Source organism: Equus quagga, chromosome 13 (assembly GCF_021613505.1).
Source record: "Equus quagga isolate Etosha38 chromosome 13, UCLA_HA_Equagga_1.0, whole genome shotgun sequence".
In the NCBI taxonomy this organism is placed as follows: Eukaryota; Metazoa; Chordata; class Mammalia; order Perissodactyla; family Equidae; genus Equus; species Equus quagga.
In genome coordinates, this window is record NC_060279.1 from 72,542,326 (window position 1) to 72,559,210 (window position 16,885).

The 16,885-nt window shown below is 44.9% G+C and overlaps 1 protein-coding gene across 1 annotated transcript in view; it reads right to left on the reverse strand.

Annotated features, from left to right (window-relative positions):
- CDYL2 (chromodomain Y like 2) overlaps positions 1-16,885 on the reverse strand; it is a 157,165-nt gene that overhangs the window by 27,388 nt on the left and 112,892 nt on the right. Inside the window, exon 5 of the mRNA XM_046682054.1 lies at positions 1,059-1,276. Within this exon, the coding sequence (XP_046538010.1) occupies positions 1,059-1,276 (218 nt within the window). The remainder of the gene's footprint in view (positions 1-1,058; positions 1,277-16,885) is intronic.

A 16,885-nucleotide genomic window follows, 5' to 3' on the forward strand; every position in this document is an offset into this window, starting at 1 on the left:
TATAATCAAAAAGACAGACAGTAACAAGTGTTGGCAAGGATGTGGAGAAATTGAAACCTCCATATACTTACTGCTGATGCAAATGTAAAATGGTGCAGCCACTGTGGAAAACGGCTTGGCAATTCCTCAAAAAGTTAAATATGGAGTTACCATATGACCCAGCCAATTCCACAATTAGGAATATATCCAAGAAAACTGAAAACATATGTTCACACAGAAACATGTACACAAATGTTCCTAGTGATATTATTCATAATAGCCAAAAGTGGAACCAACCCAACGTCCCCAAACTGCAGAACAGATAGATGAAATGTGGCATAGCCAGACAATGAGAAGAAAGGAAGCACAGACACACTGTAACACGAATAAACCTTGAAAACGCTATGCTCAGCGAAAGGAGCCAGTCACAGAAGACCACATATTGTACGACTCCATTTGTATGAAATGTCCAGAGACAGAAAGTAGGTTAGCAGCTGCCAGGGACCTGGGGAAGGGAGTAGGGGAGCGACCACTAACAGGTCACTCATTTCAAAACAGCATTTCCTTTGGGGTGACGGAAAAGTTCCAGAATTAGATAATGGTGATAGTTGTACAACTTTGTGAATATACTAAAACCACTGAATTGTACATTTTAAAAGGGTGAAATTTACGGTAAGTGAATTATATCGCAATAAAAAAAAAAAGTAAGTGAGTTGAGTGAACAGAAGTCCGTCTAAAGCACAGAAATCTGACATGCTGACTACTACATAGTTTAGCTGGAAAAGCCCCAGACACGATGTTTGGATTCTGGGGCTGCCCCCTGACTAATTATGCAACCCTGCTCAGTTTATTGAATCTCTGTTCACCAGGGCCTTCCCTGTAAAAGGCGACAGTATCGTGCCCTGGTCATAAAGATCAAATAGTGATGTACGTCAAGTGATTAGCAGATTGTGTCCTGTAGCCAAGTTTGTGTGCGTGTTGCCTATTTGCATCGATGGAACGGAGAGAAAGCAGCGCCCCGCCCTGCCTGAGGGAGAGGCTTTCCCCGCCTGACCCTCCCTCTGGTGCTGCCCCCTCACCTCGGGCGTCAGCGCGTTGTTGTCCGAGGTCTGACTGGACAACAGGATGTGCGTGAAGCCCTCCTCCTTCCGCACGACGATGTCCCGGAACCGACAGTTGTTCTCGTTCTGGCGGACGCTGTACCTGAGCCTCTTGTCAAAGACGTAGTCCTTCTCTGCCTCCAGCTTCCTCTTCACCGGGCTGTGCAGGGATAACGCCCCGTTGGTCAGCGCAGAACCTTCCGAAGTCAAATAAACAAAGTGAGAAACTGACAAGGCAACGATCGCACGAGAGCGTCGCGAGCAGAGAACGTTCAGATTTCCACGGAAAGGGTGGGATGTGGTGGGGACCCCGTGCACCCTCGGTTCTGGGGTGGTGAAGGGCCGGGGGTTTAACTGCTCCATCCCCAAATTTGGAAGAGGACAGACAGGGCTCTCCGTGAAGGGCCCCATGTGGTCCTTGACTCCCCTCTCCCACACACCCGCCCATGAGCACCCAGCTTCTGCTCAGATGCCTCCAGCAACAAGGAACGCGCTACTTTGAAAACTTATGGCCACGAAACAAAACAAAACAAAAACTGCAGCTTTATTCACAAGCACCAACAATTGGAAGCAATCAATACACCCTTTAACAGGTGAATGGATAAACCAACGATGATACATTCATATAATGGAATATTATTCAGCAACAAAAAGAAACCAGTTATCAAGCCACAAAAACACATGAGCGAATCTTAAATGCATATTGCTAAGAGAAAGAAGCCAGTCTGAAAAGGCTACACACTGCATGATTCCAATTCTAGGACATTCTAGAAAAGGCAAAAGTATAGAAACAGTAAAAAAAAAAAGCAGTGGTTGCCAGGGGTTCAGAGGGAGGAGCAGGAGGGCAGAACAGGTGAAGTACAGGGCATTTTTTTTAGGGCAGGGAAACTATTCTGTATGAGACTATAATGGTGAAAAAAAGATGTTAAGTGTTTGTCGAAACCCAAAGAACTTCACAGCAGAGTGAATCCTAAAGTACACACTTTTTTTTAAAAACTTAAGAGATTGGGGGAATCCCAGGATGGAATGCAGAATGTCACAGAAGGATCCAACAGTATTACAAATGTGTGAAACGCCCTCACTGAAGGGGGCAGCAGGAAAGGAGCTGACCTGAGTAACTTCAGAAATGAGTGGAGTCTGTAAGACTAAAGGCAAATAGTCTGTAGAGAAGCACTGTGCTCCGGTTGATAAAGTTGATTCCCACGGAGGTAGGTACAAGCTACGATTCTGATACCACTATACACGCATGCTGGAAGTGAACCATCACATAAATGGCGGTAGAGGGTAGGAACAAGGTTTCTCACTGTTGGGAGTGAGAGTTTACAGAGAAGCGAGGGGAGGAAGCTAGAATGATCCACGTGGTACTGGATTGGAGTTGAAGACATCAGTATGAACTCACGTTTAACTTAGAGCAGATACAGATGGTGACACACAAAAATATTTATAGATAAGCGTGTATACACAGGTTAGGAATACACGGGTATTTCCTTGCTGTCAGCTGAGAGGGCTCAGAATTAATGACACCCCAATTAGCAGTAGGCACACCAGCCCCCAGATCTTGGCTTCTAATATCATTCTCAGTAAAAGGAACCAGGGCTCCCCGGAGAAATGGCTGATTCTAGGACTGGGGCAGGACACAGACAAGATAAGCTTGTAGTGGCTGAAAAATAATAATAAACTTCACAATGATGGGGGTATGTCAAAAGGACACAGGAGCCAACTGGGAGAGCTCCCAATGGCCAAAGATGAAACAATCTGATCAACAAAATAAAGAAGTATTGCATTATAACTGACGGTATGGAACAAACACCCATGAGCCCACACTGATATAAATGAATGATTGAATAAATTAATAAACAGGAGCGAACAGACAAATCTCCCGTGCAGAAGAATTTCAAATAGTCTACAGAGATCCTCTGCCCTTGAGGAGGGGGAGCATAACCCCCCACCCTTTAGTGTGGGGTACACACTCTGACTTCCTTCCAAACAGCACAGCATGGGAAGTCGGGGGCGGGGAGAGTAACTGGACAGTGGAGAAACCGGACGGGGGCAGATGGAGAAGTCAAAGCCCCTCCAGCTAGGAGATCAAGACCAACACCAACAGTGACAAGTCACAATGACTGCACGTCCCCTTGATATGATAAGAGGAGATGGGCACAGTACCTCTGTGGTCTTCCTCCCAAGACCCGCAACCCCAGCCTAACCAGGAGAAAAACATCAAACAAATCCAAATTGAGGGACCTTCTACAAAATACTGGATCAGTACACTTCAAAACCACAAAGGTCATCAAGAACCAGGAGAGTCTGAGAAACTGTCACAGCCCGGAGGAACATAAGTAGACATGACGATTCGATGTTATGTGGGATCCTGATGGGACTCTTGAGCAGACACCAGGTGAAAACTAAGGGAACTTTATAAAGTATGGACTTCAGTTAACAATAACATATCAACACTGGTTCATCAACTGTAACACACGTACGTACATTCTAATATAAGATGTTAATATTACGAGGACAAGCTGAATGTGGGGTATTACAGGAACTCTCTGTATTATCTTCCCAATTCTTCGGTAGATCTAAAACTGTTTAAAAAGTGAAGTTTATTTTAAAGAATACATTTTAAAATGAAGTTAATAATAATAAATTTAAAAACCACTAAACACTTCCCAGGTGATTCTGACATGCAGGCCGGTTCGAGAACCTGGCCCAGTGGTTCTTACACCTGAGCATATCAGGATGGCCTGCAGAACTGTTAAAACCCAGCCTGTGGGCACCCCCCCCCCCATGCTGCTGCCACTGCTCCAGCAAGCAGGCTTTGGGAACCAGGGTCCAGACAACCCACAGACATGTCTATCACCAGGAGCCCCACTGGTGCCGGGGCGTGAGCAGCCTTCCTCAAGGGTTGTGCTTGAACACTGATGAAGGTCTGAAAAGCTTGTTGTGTGTCACCATTCCTGCTGGGAGGCAGGGGGGTGACTGCCCCATGCAGGATGGAGCTGCATCTCAAAGATGACCTCGTTAAGCTGCAGTGGTGCGGGAGAAAGGGTACGAGGAAACCCAGAGAAGGACATAGCTACATGCTAAGCACTGTCGGAACCTTTCATTCTGTTTCTGGCAGGGATGGAAAAGAAGTCACTACGGAGACTGAAATGCTGGAACCAATAGAAGCCAGCCCCATGAGGCCAGACCTGTGCCCCGCTTGGGAAAATTACTGTAGACCGGGTGGACACCCCTGTTTGCTGATCCTCAGAGAGCAGGTTTTGAGGGTCCAATTCGATAACATATTTAAAGGACCTGGGAGATAGTATACAATGCATAAATGGTTGCTTGTCACTTGCTTTATAATCATTACAGCCTGGCTCAGCACAAAAATATTTTCTGTGTGAACCCTGTCTCTCCTACAATATTGTGAGCATCTTGAGGGCAGGGCCACCATCACGTACAACACAGCCCAGCATAAGACCTGTGCACCGAGAAGTCCACGGGAATTGTTCCTCGGCCTCTGGAGCCCTGGATCCACCTGAGTGGACTCACACCCTTAATTAGCATTGGGGATCTTGGAATCTCAAGAACCAAGCCAAAGGTGGGAATCAGGAAATGCTTCCCTGGACCGCTTGTCCCACATGCTGGGTCTGTACCCAGATGAGCGCCCAGCCGCCAAGGGGCACAGAAGCAGCAGTGGCTGTGTCATCCAACAGACTCCAGGAAGCCTCCTCATTTTGCACTTTTCCATTACCCAGAGTAACTGGCCTTTGTCAGACACCACGATGCGGGTAAAATGATTCAATGCACTCCAGAAAATAAACGCAGGCATTTAATTAAAAGGCTGTGTAAAGGGAGCTGCTTCTTCAGGGTTAACCTCAAAACCTTCAGCTCTGTGGAAGGGCTTCCTAATTGGAGCCGGCCACGGTCTCTCAGCAGCCCAGGCCGATGCGTGCTGTGGTCCTGCTGGCGGAGGTTAGCACATAACGGGAGCCGCTCTCAGTGGACACCGGCTCTCGCCTGGTGAGAAGTCAGGAGCTCAGGGCTTGGGTACATCAATGCTTTCTGGGGCTGGGGAAGGTTTGAATAAAATCCTTCTGCGCCCCCCAACCGAGCTGAGGTGCTAATTAACAATTATATCAAGGAGGAGGACACGAGGGTTATCTTTTTTGAGCAGCTCTGTATACGCTGTCTCAATTTCTCAACGGTCCTAGGTAACTGCCACTGTGAGTCCATTTTGCAGATAAGGAAAAGCGAATAGCTTGCTGGAAGCCACAGAGCTTTTAAATGGTAGAGCCAGGACTGGAGCCAGCTGACTCTCATTTTATTCGTTCATTCACTGAAAATCTACTTATCAACTCCTACAGCTAGCTCTCACACTAGACAATGGAGGGCCAACAAAAATTAGAGAAATAAGGTCCCTGCCCCCACAGAGCGTGCTTCAGGTCGGGGAGATGGGAAGTAAACAAGTAAACTGACACCTAAAATAATTACAGATGGGAAAACAACGTGGTGCTGTGACAAAGAATAATGGGGGCGGGAAGTGTCTCTGTGAATTCAAAGCCTTTTTCTCTATCAGGACAGTGGGCTTGAGTCTCCCATGGTAACCCGGAAGATGCACCATCTCTGGGCCAAGGAAGGGAGGGAGGACAGACTCCTTGAGGGCCTGAATTCACGTCCTGTTATGTTTCTGAATGTCAGGGACTGAAACGGGCCCCTCCAGGAGACGCAGAGGAAAGTTGCCCCCCTGCAGCCCCTCAGACTCTGCCCTCACACTTAGCACCCTCAAGACTCTCCCCTTCTGGGGCATCATACCTCCCAAGAGACTGCGGCAGGCTGGCAGGGAAGGCACCATGGGAAATAGAACGTACCGGAAGCATGGAAGTTTAGGGGTTTGCAATCAGCACGGAAATCCCTGCCCTGCGTCTGCTAATTGGGAGAAGCGAGGACGCCACATGAGCTCTTGAGTGTTAGTCTCCTTGAGTATAAGATGGGGTTGATGGTACCTGCTCTTCAGGGTTGTTTTGAGCTGTTTTAATTAAAGAACCCACATGGGATTAGCCAAGTGCCCGGCTCATCCTAGGCACTTCACAAATGTTAGCTGAAGGACGCCAAGTCATTCCAGAAAAGAGGGATGAACTGGTGAGTCCTACAGCCAGGCCTCCCGTACTCCCAGGCCACGCCCTTCCTCTAAGCCCAGCCACAGACCCAGGCCAAGAGACGGGGCATTCCAGGCAGAGAGGGGACTGACCAGCCTGGTGAGCCCAAAAGTCCGAGTGAAACCCAATGAGGGATGAGCGTTCAAACCCCCACACTCCCTCCTCTCAGGGGCCGCAAGGCTGGGCAGCCCACTGCCCACTCTGTGCCCCAACTTCCCGCGTGTGGAATGGGAGAAACCACTCCTGCCTCGCAGGATGGCTGCAAAGTAAAGGCAACAACGCTTGCCGCGTTGGGGGGATGTAGGAAACCCCTCATCAAGCTGGTTTCCTTCCTTCTGTTCCCTTCAAGCCTTCTCACATTCCTTCTTTTGGAGTACACAGAAGTATTTCCCATTAAGAAGGCTCCCAAAAGACCATGTTCTGACACAGTCCCTCTGCTCCAAACACACAGAAGTGACAGATAAAATACTGGGCACACAAAGATAATCATGTGTGTGTGTGAGAGGCAGAACACCAACACGAAGGAGTAAGTGAGGGTGGGAGCCGGGAGCCGTGGGCAGGAAGTGGACTAGAAGGCAGCAGAAACTAAGTCTTCCATGCAGGATGGGAGCGGGACCCAGGCAGACGGCTTGACTCCAGGGGATGGCGTGCAGTCTCTCCATGAAGGCAGAACAACGATAACAGAGCCATGTGCTGCCCAGGGCGGAGGCTTTCCTGGGAGCTCTGGGCCAGGGGGAGGCAAACACAAACTATTAGAGAGAGTGAGAGAGAGAGCAAAGAAAACCAACCAAAAAACCCTTCCCTCTTGAGATGAGCCTGTACACCAAAATACCAAAACAGGAAGATATCTAACGCTTAGAAATCTAGCCAACAAAATCAACATTTGTGACATGAATTACTCCAAATACAATAGAATGAATTTCATGAAACAATCTGACAAGGACTTTAAAATAGGGACGTTTAGAATGATCAATGGGACAGATGTTAGACAAACATTCATTTAAAATAGGAAATTCTCAAACAAAAGCAGGCAGAAAGGAAACAAGGATGGGAGTAAGGTAAAGAACTAATTAAAAGGCAAATGACAAACAGGAAAAAAAAATATTCACATATCACAGATAAAAGACTAAGACGCCCAAATTAAAGAACTTGTCAACACTGAAGACAACAAGACCAAAGTCCTCCAGGAAAAAGATGGACAGAAGAGATGCACAGATCCACAAATATTACGTAAAAATGGCCCTTAAACATAAATGATTTAAGCTTCACTCAAAAGAATAATGCAAATTAAAACTCACAGTAAAATAAATGAAAATTAAAACTACACTGAGATACCATTTCTTACCCGTCAGCTTGGCAAAAGTGCAAAATCTTGACAATATTCTCTTCTAGAGAGGATGTGGGGGGTCAGGCATTCTCTTACTTGTGGGTGGAAGGCAAAATGGTACAACCACTATGGAAGGGAATTTGGCAATAGGTGACAAAACTCTTTGTGCACTTACTCTCAACCTAGCAATCCCACTTCTAGAAATGCGACATGAAAATATATCTCTAACAATACAAAAATATACATGCACAAGATTATTTGTCACAGCATTATTTACAATCATAAAATATTAGAAAATACCTAAATATCCAGGCATAGACTGGGGAAATAAACTATGTACATTGACACAATGGAATACCATGCAGCAGTAAAAAGAATAACTATCTCTAAGAAGTAACATGGAGTGATTTCCAAAATATACCTTCAAGTGAAGGGAGGCAAGAGAGTGCAAGAAAGACGAGGAAATAGATAAATCTGCTTATTGTTGCAAAAAGGAAATGCAGGAGGAATAAATCAGAAAACAATGAAATTGGTTACCCACAAGTGGTTGGCAGAGAGTAGAAGGGATGTGGAAGGAGGGACAATCTCTGAATATATCTTTTTGTTTTAATTTTTGGAAGGATGCTAAAGCATGTTAAGAAAATAAAATTGACAAGGATGGGGAAAAAATAAGCTGCATGCAAATAGAAAGAAATTAATCTCATCGTATTTCAAATGAATAACATAAGCACACTGCAGCACAGGGAGAATCAACATAAATAACTTTTGGGTGTGATAATATGACTTATATAGCCTCAAACAAATCTTGAGCTCTTCTAGGGTTTGTTTTCATAGTGGTAAGGGTGGAGCAATTGTAAAATTATTTTATGAGCAGTATAGGGTTGAGCAAACGAGTAAATATGTGGTGTTATGGAGAGATAGGGTTCTCTCTATGCAACTATGGAACAGGGGGAGACAAGGAAAAAGCTGATGAGATTAGAATGGAATTTGAGGTATCGGTATGAACTCATGATTTTAAAAATTATATATATTTCCCAGCTCTGTCAGCTGAAAGGGCTTAGAAGAAATGAAACTCTACAATGAGCACATCTAGATCCCAGATGTTGGCTTCTAAATACCAATCCCCACTAAAACAAACCAGGGCTTCTCCAGAGAAAGGACTGCTTCCAGGGCTGGACAGGCAAGGTACAAGTTGGGCTGGAAAATCTTATTGTACTTGGAAGTAAGGAAGTGATGAAAAGAATAATCAGGCATGTCAAAGGACATATGAGGCAGCTTGAAGGGGCTCACACTGGCCAAATCTGGGATAGTTGGAACATAAAAATAAATAATGGGGAGTAATGGATTATAAACCACTGCATAAAATAATTTTCAAGTCTGCACTGATAATAGGTAGAAATGATTGATAGACAGACAGATGGATGGATGATAGACAGATAAAGGAGAAGAAATAACATCATATCAAGCATGTTAGTGGAGATGAGTAACTTGAATGTAATCTTGAGGAAACATCAGAGGAACCCCAACTGAGGAACAGTGTGTAAAATAACTGGCTTGTGCTCTTAAAAACGTCAGCATCATTAAAGACAACGGAAGACCAAGGCACTGTTCCAGATTAAAGGAGAATAAAGAAACACGACAATCAAAGGCATCACAGGATTCTGGACTGGATTCTATGCTGGAGGAAAAATTCTCTCAAGGACTTTTTTGGGACAAAAGAGAGAAGTGGAATAAGGACCATAGATTACACAAAAGTATTGTACTGATGCTAAATTTCTGGAATTTCATAACTGTGCTATGTGTTGACTTAAGAGAATATCCTTTTTCTTAGAAAATACCCATACTAAATATTAAGGGGTACAGAAGCACGATGTGTGTGATCTATACTCAAATGTTTCAGAAAAAAAATAATCATTTGTATATAACTTATGAGTGTGTACGTATGTGTGAATCTATTTATTTATACCCATATGTACATACACAAGCATATATACATAAACACAGAGACCTATACAGAGAGAGAGCCAACGTGGGAAAATGTTGAAAACTGATGAATCTGAACAGAGGTTCTCTATAATGTTTTCTGTAAGTCTGAAATTATCTTAAAACAAAAAGTCAAATACATTTTAAAAACAAATATCCTGTAAATAAGAATAAAATTAAAATTCTGTATAAGAGATAACTCTAAGGAAAGACTATCTAAATAGATAATAGCTGAATACTTCCCGGAACTTAAAAAAAGACAAGTTCGGGGCCAGCTCTGTGGCGTAGTGGTTTAGTTAGTGCCTTCCACTTTGGCGTCCCAGGAGTCCCAGGTTTAGATCCTGGACACAGACCTACACAGCGCTTGTCAAGCCACACTGTGGCAGCATCCCACAAACAAAAAAATAGAGGAAGATTGGCCCAGATGTTAGCTCAGAACAATCTTCCTCAAGCAAAAGAGAAACATTGGCAATAGATGTTAGCTCAGGGCCAGTCTTCCTCACCAAAAGAAAAGGAAAAAAAAAGAAAAGACAAGTTCTTTGTTTGAAAGAGCACTCTGAGGATGAAGAGACAAATGATAATGAAATTGCAGGATGTCATGGGTAAAGAGAAGATCCTAAAATATAGCATGGAGGAAAAAAATCACATTATTGAAAAGGATTGACAGACTGATAGCAGCAACAGCAATAACAGAGGCCTGAAAAAATGAACTACTATCATCAAAATGCTGAGAGAAAATAACTGTCAATCAAGAATTTTATACCCAGCTAAAACAGCATTTAAAGAACCAAGAAAATGGGCATTTTCAGGCACCCCAACACTAAGAGAGTTTATCTACCACGGAGTCTGAAAGAATTACAAAGAGAAACTTTAGCAAATCAAACAGTTAATTCAGAGGAAGGTGTAGGATAAAAGAAACAAAGTTGATTAAAAAAATTTCAGTAAATGTGATTACTGGCTGTGAAAATAATAAACATAATCTTTGATGTTTAACACCATTTGGTATACAAAACAAAAACAAGATTTCCAATGAGAATTTAAAGCTGAATAGAGTCCTCCTTGCTACACACAATAGGAGGATATCATATTTGTTAGAAAAATTTATAGTTAAGTATGTATGGTAAAACTTAAGAACATAATCTATAGCTAGTTTCCAAGTCAGCCCAGGGAGAGGAAATACATAAAACATTCAATTCAATAAAAAGCATGAAAAAGTCATGAGATGGGGATGGGAGAGGGCAGAGAAGCAGAATAATAAAAAGAAAATGCAAAATAAAATAGGAGAAAAAAATACAAATATGTTAATAATCACATTAATCTGTGAACAGATTAAACTCATATATTAAAAGAGATGATCAGATTGGACAAAGAATCTAGAACAAGGAATCCAGGTGTGTGGAAGATTCCCTAAGGAGAGACTCTTAAAGACTGAAAAGGACACCTCAACTCAGGTGATGGGGGAAGGAAACCCACCCAACCAACCGAGAAATGGCAGAATGACCCCTAAAGTGTCCAGAAATGGTGTGCTGTTGTCATCGTGCAGCAAGAAAAGGTGTGTCAGGAAACGCACTGCAGTTTGTAAGATACACAAAGAGAAACAGAAACCCATTATCTGAAAGATAAGCTGCCCTGGGACTAGGGGTGAGCTTTCTGGGAGGACGGAAGGTAAAGGTCTGAAGGAGGCCACAGAGGACTGCACAGACCGCAGGACACTTCTGCCATGCAGATGAGTTTTCAGGAAACACAGCCATTCTAGGCAGGGTTCAGAGTCTGTGCCCACATTCTCCACCAAGAACGTCTCAAACCCCCAGCACAGAAGAGCACCAAGGATGCTATCACAAAGGATGCTATCCCCGGTTGAGGGAGGCTTTATCCATGCTGGTTCCACACTCACACACTACTTATCAGAAACTAGGGCAGCTCTTTGATTATCATGGGCAGTTGGGCAAGGAGAGATCTTCACCTGCCTCGGAACAATCCGAAGAGGAGACTTCTAAGGTCGGTACAGCATCATTCTCAACGTCCTTCCTCTCTACTGTTCACCATAATGTAATAACATTTTGTTGAGTGTTTCCTATGTGATTCACACAGCTTATCTCATTCATTCCTAATAACTACCCTGTAAGTCACCGTTTTATCCACATTTTACAGATAAGAAAACCAAAACCCAAGGTCACACCACTGCAAAGTGCCAGGATGGGGTCCAAACTCCAGCACCTTGCCTTCAAACTTGATACTCTTGACTCAAGCATCAAGACTCTGAAACCTAACGCTGGTGTTGGCTCTGAGGGATGTTTTGCTTTTCTTCCGAAGAGCCTAGTCTTTGCTGAACAAAGCAGGAAAGAAAATTTGAGCACTCGTACCTGGTTCTGGTGTCGTGTGATACTGCTACCAAGCCAAGCCCATTTTGCAGTGTTATCATCAGCTATACATCTGCCTGATGCCTCCGCTGGACTGGAGGCTCTTTGGGGACAAGGCTGAGAGATACCTTTGTGTCTGCAGGACTGAGCACAGTGCCTCGCAGACAGCAACTGCTCAACAAAGTGTTCATCAAGTGAATGAATGAGTGGAAAAAAAAATGGAGGAAACTAACTGGAGCAACCTCATCATACCACGTGCCAATCCCACATTCAATGCTCCCGATGCTGAGAAGCAGTCCATATTCATTTCTCAATGTGCCAATCACACTTCCAAAGCTCTATATTAGTCACGTGCATGAAAACACTTGTTTTCTGAAATCAGGTTGATCTCACACCTAGATGACTTATACTTATATCACACCTGGCCCTTCTGCCTCACAACAGCTGAGCGAGATCACACCTCTCAAAGATGCCCTGGGAGAGAACACGGTGTGAGTGCTACAAGTTTCCTTCCCTTGTGAAGAAAATAGTAACACCTTTTGTGGTTTGAGGCATCAGCACGCAGAAGGAAGAAGTGGCAAGACCAGAGTCATTCTCTCTCCTGGAACACCATTCCGTTCCTGCCCACCTGGTAAGGGTCTCCTCATCCTTTTCAATGCAGCTCCACTGTTACCTGCTTAGGAATTCTTCCAGAGAACGCATCTTTCTTCTTCTGGCTGTTTATACATCTTTTACACATCTTCCTCCATCCATTCAGCATGGAGGTAATGAGTGTCTGGGACAAGCCTAGTACTTGTGATACACTGATGGGCAGAAACAGATATGGATCCTACAGTCTGATCCAACGCTGTCCAACATACAAATGGAAACATTCCGTATCTGCACTGCCCAATAGAGTAGCCAAGAGCCACAGATGGCTACTGAAATTTTTAAATGTTTAATTTTAATTAATTGAAATCTAGCTTTAACCACATGTGGTTGGTAGCTGTTGGTAGCTACCATGTCAGACAGTGTGGGTCATCAGGCTGCGGGATAATTACCTTGCAGACCTTGCAAGTCCCGACAGAACTTTTCTCACACGTCTGACTCCCTTCCTCACCCTTAGATGGATTCTTAAAGGCAAGGGCCATGTTAGTCATTCCTACACCTTCAGAACCCATGCAGCCCAGCACACAGAAGCGGGTCAGTCACTGTGGAATAAACGAATGAGTGGATAAAGGAGTAAGTGCCAGGCATATAATGGAGGACCTATAGAAGTTTCTAGCTCCTGGCCAAAAGTAAGAGAGTGAGAGCAAGAGGCCAGAAAGCAGGATAAGGAGATTGTGATGGATCTGCTGCGGCCCCATAAAAAGATGCAAGTGCCAGGCATTTCCCTTCCCGTCCATTCCGCTCAGCATTCTGGTCACGATCGCCACCTCGGGAAGCAGATACGATTCACAGAGAGTAGGCAGGGCTGGGACCACCCCAAGGCCATTCACCCCCTGGAGCCCCTTCAGCTACCAACTCCGGAGAGGGCTGGCTGGAGGGAAGGCTTAAAACAAAAGAGAAGACTCATCGGTTCCACAATTGAGCAAAATCATCACTTTGTTGACAGCGCGGTTAGGGTTTTCCAGCTGCAGTTCTCAGAAGAGAAAGTGATAGTTCTAGTGCATGAGAACCATTTCCTGGTCTGAGGTTGACTCACCAAAGATCCCTAAAGTGTTGCAGGCCATTCTGACAGTGCACCGAGAGGGGAAGTACACGGGCGCAAAGTTAACGTGTCAGGCCTTTTTCTGTCTCAGCACATGAGAAGGAATGATGTGCCGCCGGCAGGTTCAGCAGCTTCTTTCAACACAAGTGGGGCTGGGGGATCAGGATCTTTAGGGGAGGGGAGGGGGGGGACTGAAGCTGAAAAAACCCTCCAGTCACTCCACCCACTCATGTCATGAGAGTTCAAAGAGCCCAACATGCACCTGAACTCAATACTTGTACCATTATTTCAGGGCTGGTCATTGTCCCAGAGCCTGTCACCATATGCAGAATCCCTGATCTTGGGGCTGAACTCAACAGCAAAGCTCAAATTTACAGGTACCTTAACAACAACAAAAAATCTTCCTTAGTCATGTTAGCCATCATCTGGCATGTTATAATCACGCCTGACAAAATCCATATGCCGTGAATTCCAAGAAAGCCCAAGGAAGAAATTCATTAATTTCATTCTTCCTTCTCCTCTTTGCCTGAACAAACTCCACCAAGGTTATTCAGAACTGCTGAGGGTGATGAGCATACATCTTATGATGTTTATTATCAGACATCTAAATGCTTTAAACAGCAGAGCAAAGCATGAATGCAAAATGCAAAATAACTCGATGAAAGGGACTTTTCCAGAGGTCAAAGCCTGTCTCCTTGTTGAGCCCTCCACAGCCAGGCCGACTCTAGAGGCACTATTAGGCCAGATTCCTCAAACACGGCGAAAGGCTCCCCAGGATCTTCAAAGTACGCAGTGACTCTGTTGAAAATCCTTTTTCTCCTCTTTTCTTGACTCTCCTCTGCTCACGAACTCTACCTTCTGGCCTCATCCTACTTTCCAACCTGAATTCCCACGCCTGCCCATTAAACGCCCTAACTTCCAGGACTGTCTGAGGTTCTCTGAAACTCTCTGCACTTTCCTGCTTCTGGGAAAATGCTTCAGCTGTCCCCTTGGCCCAGGGTGATGTTTCCATCCCCCTTCACACCTCGAACCCTCAGGGCCATCTGAAATGCTTCTCTTCCGGGCAGCTGTATCTTCCTCCCCAAGTGCCCAGGAACAGCCCACCCCCGAGCCCCCGTGGCAGTCTGTCTGGGCCCTTCCTGAGTTCTCAGCACACTCGGCTTTGCAGCTGGTCATCTGGGACCATCTGATCCCCTAATTAGCTTAATAAGCTTTGAGTTCTTTAGAACATGAGCCTAGTCATCTCTATATTCCCAGCTCCCAGCACACAGTGGGCGCAAAGTCAATGCCTCTTTAACTGAACCGTAGAAAAAAAAAAAAAATGATTTCAAGCTCTCCTCCACACTCCCAGATAATCCCAACCCTCAAGAAGCTGAACAGCAGCATCATTAAGAAAATGGGTCCAGAGCCAGGCCAACTAGATCTAAAGCCTGGATCAGCCACCCACCAGCTGATAGCCCATAGGCAAGTCTATGGTCTCCATATCCCTCAGTTTCCTTATCTGTAAAATAGGAAGAGAAATAAATTCTCCCTCCTGGATTAAATGAATAACTACATACATGGTGCTTAGAATAGGGCATGGCTCAGAGCACAGGCTCGATAAATAAACATTGGCTATTTTGACACAGTATGGAAACTGTCAATTTATTTGTCTTTTCCCTATTTTGCTTTTTTCCCTAAACTAAGAGCATCTTGTCTTATTCACCAATATACTCCAAGAACAAGGTACACAGTGACCCACTTCTACGTTCACAGTACTGGTTCATAGCAGTCACTCAATGTTTGATGAAAAAAGTATAAATGAGATTTATTGATGACATTTGTGGTAAATGTTACATATTTCCTACAAATCTTAATAAAATACAGTTCCTACTGTGCAGAACGTTCTTCCATCTCCTCTTTGCCTGACCAAACTCGACGCATCCTTTAGGTCTCAGATTAGATGCTGCTTCCACCTGGAAGTCCTTCTCTAATCTCTTAGTTCCAGTGGGTTCCTCACTCATGTAGGGTGCTCCCATATCATGGTGTGCTAGAATGTTTAGCACAACATGGGTTTTCCCACAAGAGTGTGAGCTGGGTGAGGACAGCAAGAATCTCCCACACGCAGCCACAGCCTCAGCACCCAACAGCAGGCCTGGTGTACACAGGTGCTCAGTAAACCTGTGGCCAGCTGCTTCTCTCTCACCACCAAGTGATGCGAGGAGTTGCTGGTGAAAAGCCAGGCCAGCAATCGGCCATCTTGTTTAAACTCTGGGAACTCAGCATAGATCCACTTCCTGCTAGTGAGGAGAACTGGGAGAGAGTCGAGAAAGAGGCTGAAGGTGGGAAAAACCACCAGAGCTCTATGTCACAGAAGAAGAAAACACACTTGAAGATGGCAACCTCCAACCTAGTACTATTATCACCAAGATGGCGGGCAGAAGACTCAAGACTATGACTTCCATCAAGGACAGAAGTGACAGGGTCAGTCATCCCACTACCCAGAAGTGGGCCTCTTGAATTCGCCTTGCTGGTTTACATAGAAAGAATGAAAATTAATATCCCAGTGTTGATGAGAAGGCTACAGGACATACGAGGGTAGGGTAAAGCGAGAGGCTCCATAAGCAACACAGTCTAAGAAAGGAGAAGAGAAATTAACACCCACTCCGCACTGACTGCATGCTGGGACTCATCATTCCATCCTTTGTAGTAGGGATGGTTATTCCCACAGAACAGAGGTCAAAACCGAGGCTCCAAAGCACTATGACTTGCTTAGAGTTACTCACTCAACAAGAGGCAGGTTGTACTTGAACTCACAGGCCCTCTGTCTCCAAAGCCCATGCTCACTCTTTCCAGTTTCTTCCTTCCCAAGCTGCCTCCAAAGTTTACCTCAAACTTAAAGGAGAAATCTCAAAATCTTTTCTGTAGCCAGGACTTCTATGAAGAAGGCCAGTGCATTTTCTCTTTCATAGCAAAGGACTAGACAAAATAGAGAAAATACAACCCAAATGAAATGCACTCGCTGAAAGGGATACGCGATCCCCTTGATGGAGGGCGGGGTGGGGTGAGCCCAGGCGCTTAATTAAGAGCCAGGGAAGCTGCGTGAATGCTAAGGGAGGAGAAGTTGGCAAGTAGGACCATCACGGCAGATGGTGAAACAAGCGTCAGACAAGACGACAGAAAGGGAATCCTTTAGTTGCTGGGAAGAGCCCTGACAAGACATTAGCTCTCCATGACAGAGCACCAGGAGCCAGGGGCAACCCGAGGTGGGAGGGTGAGATGGAGACAAGTGATGAGAGGATTTCACAGTGGTGAGGAGGACTCAC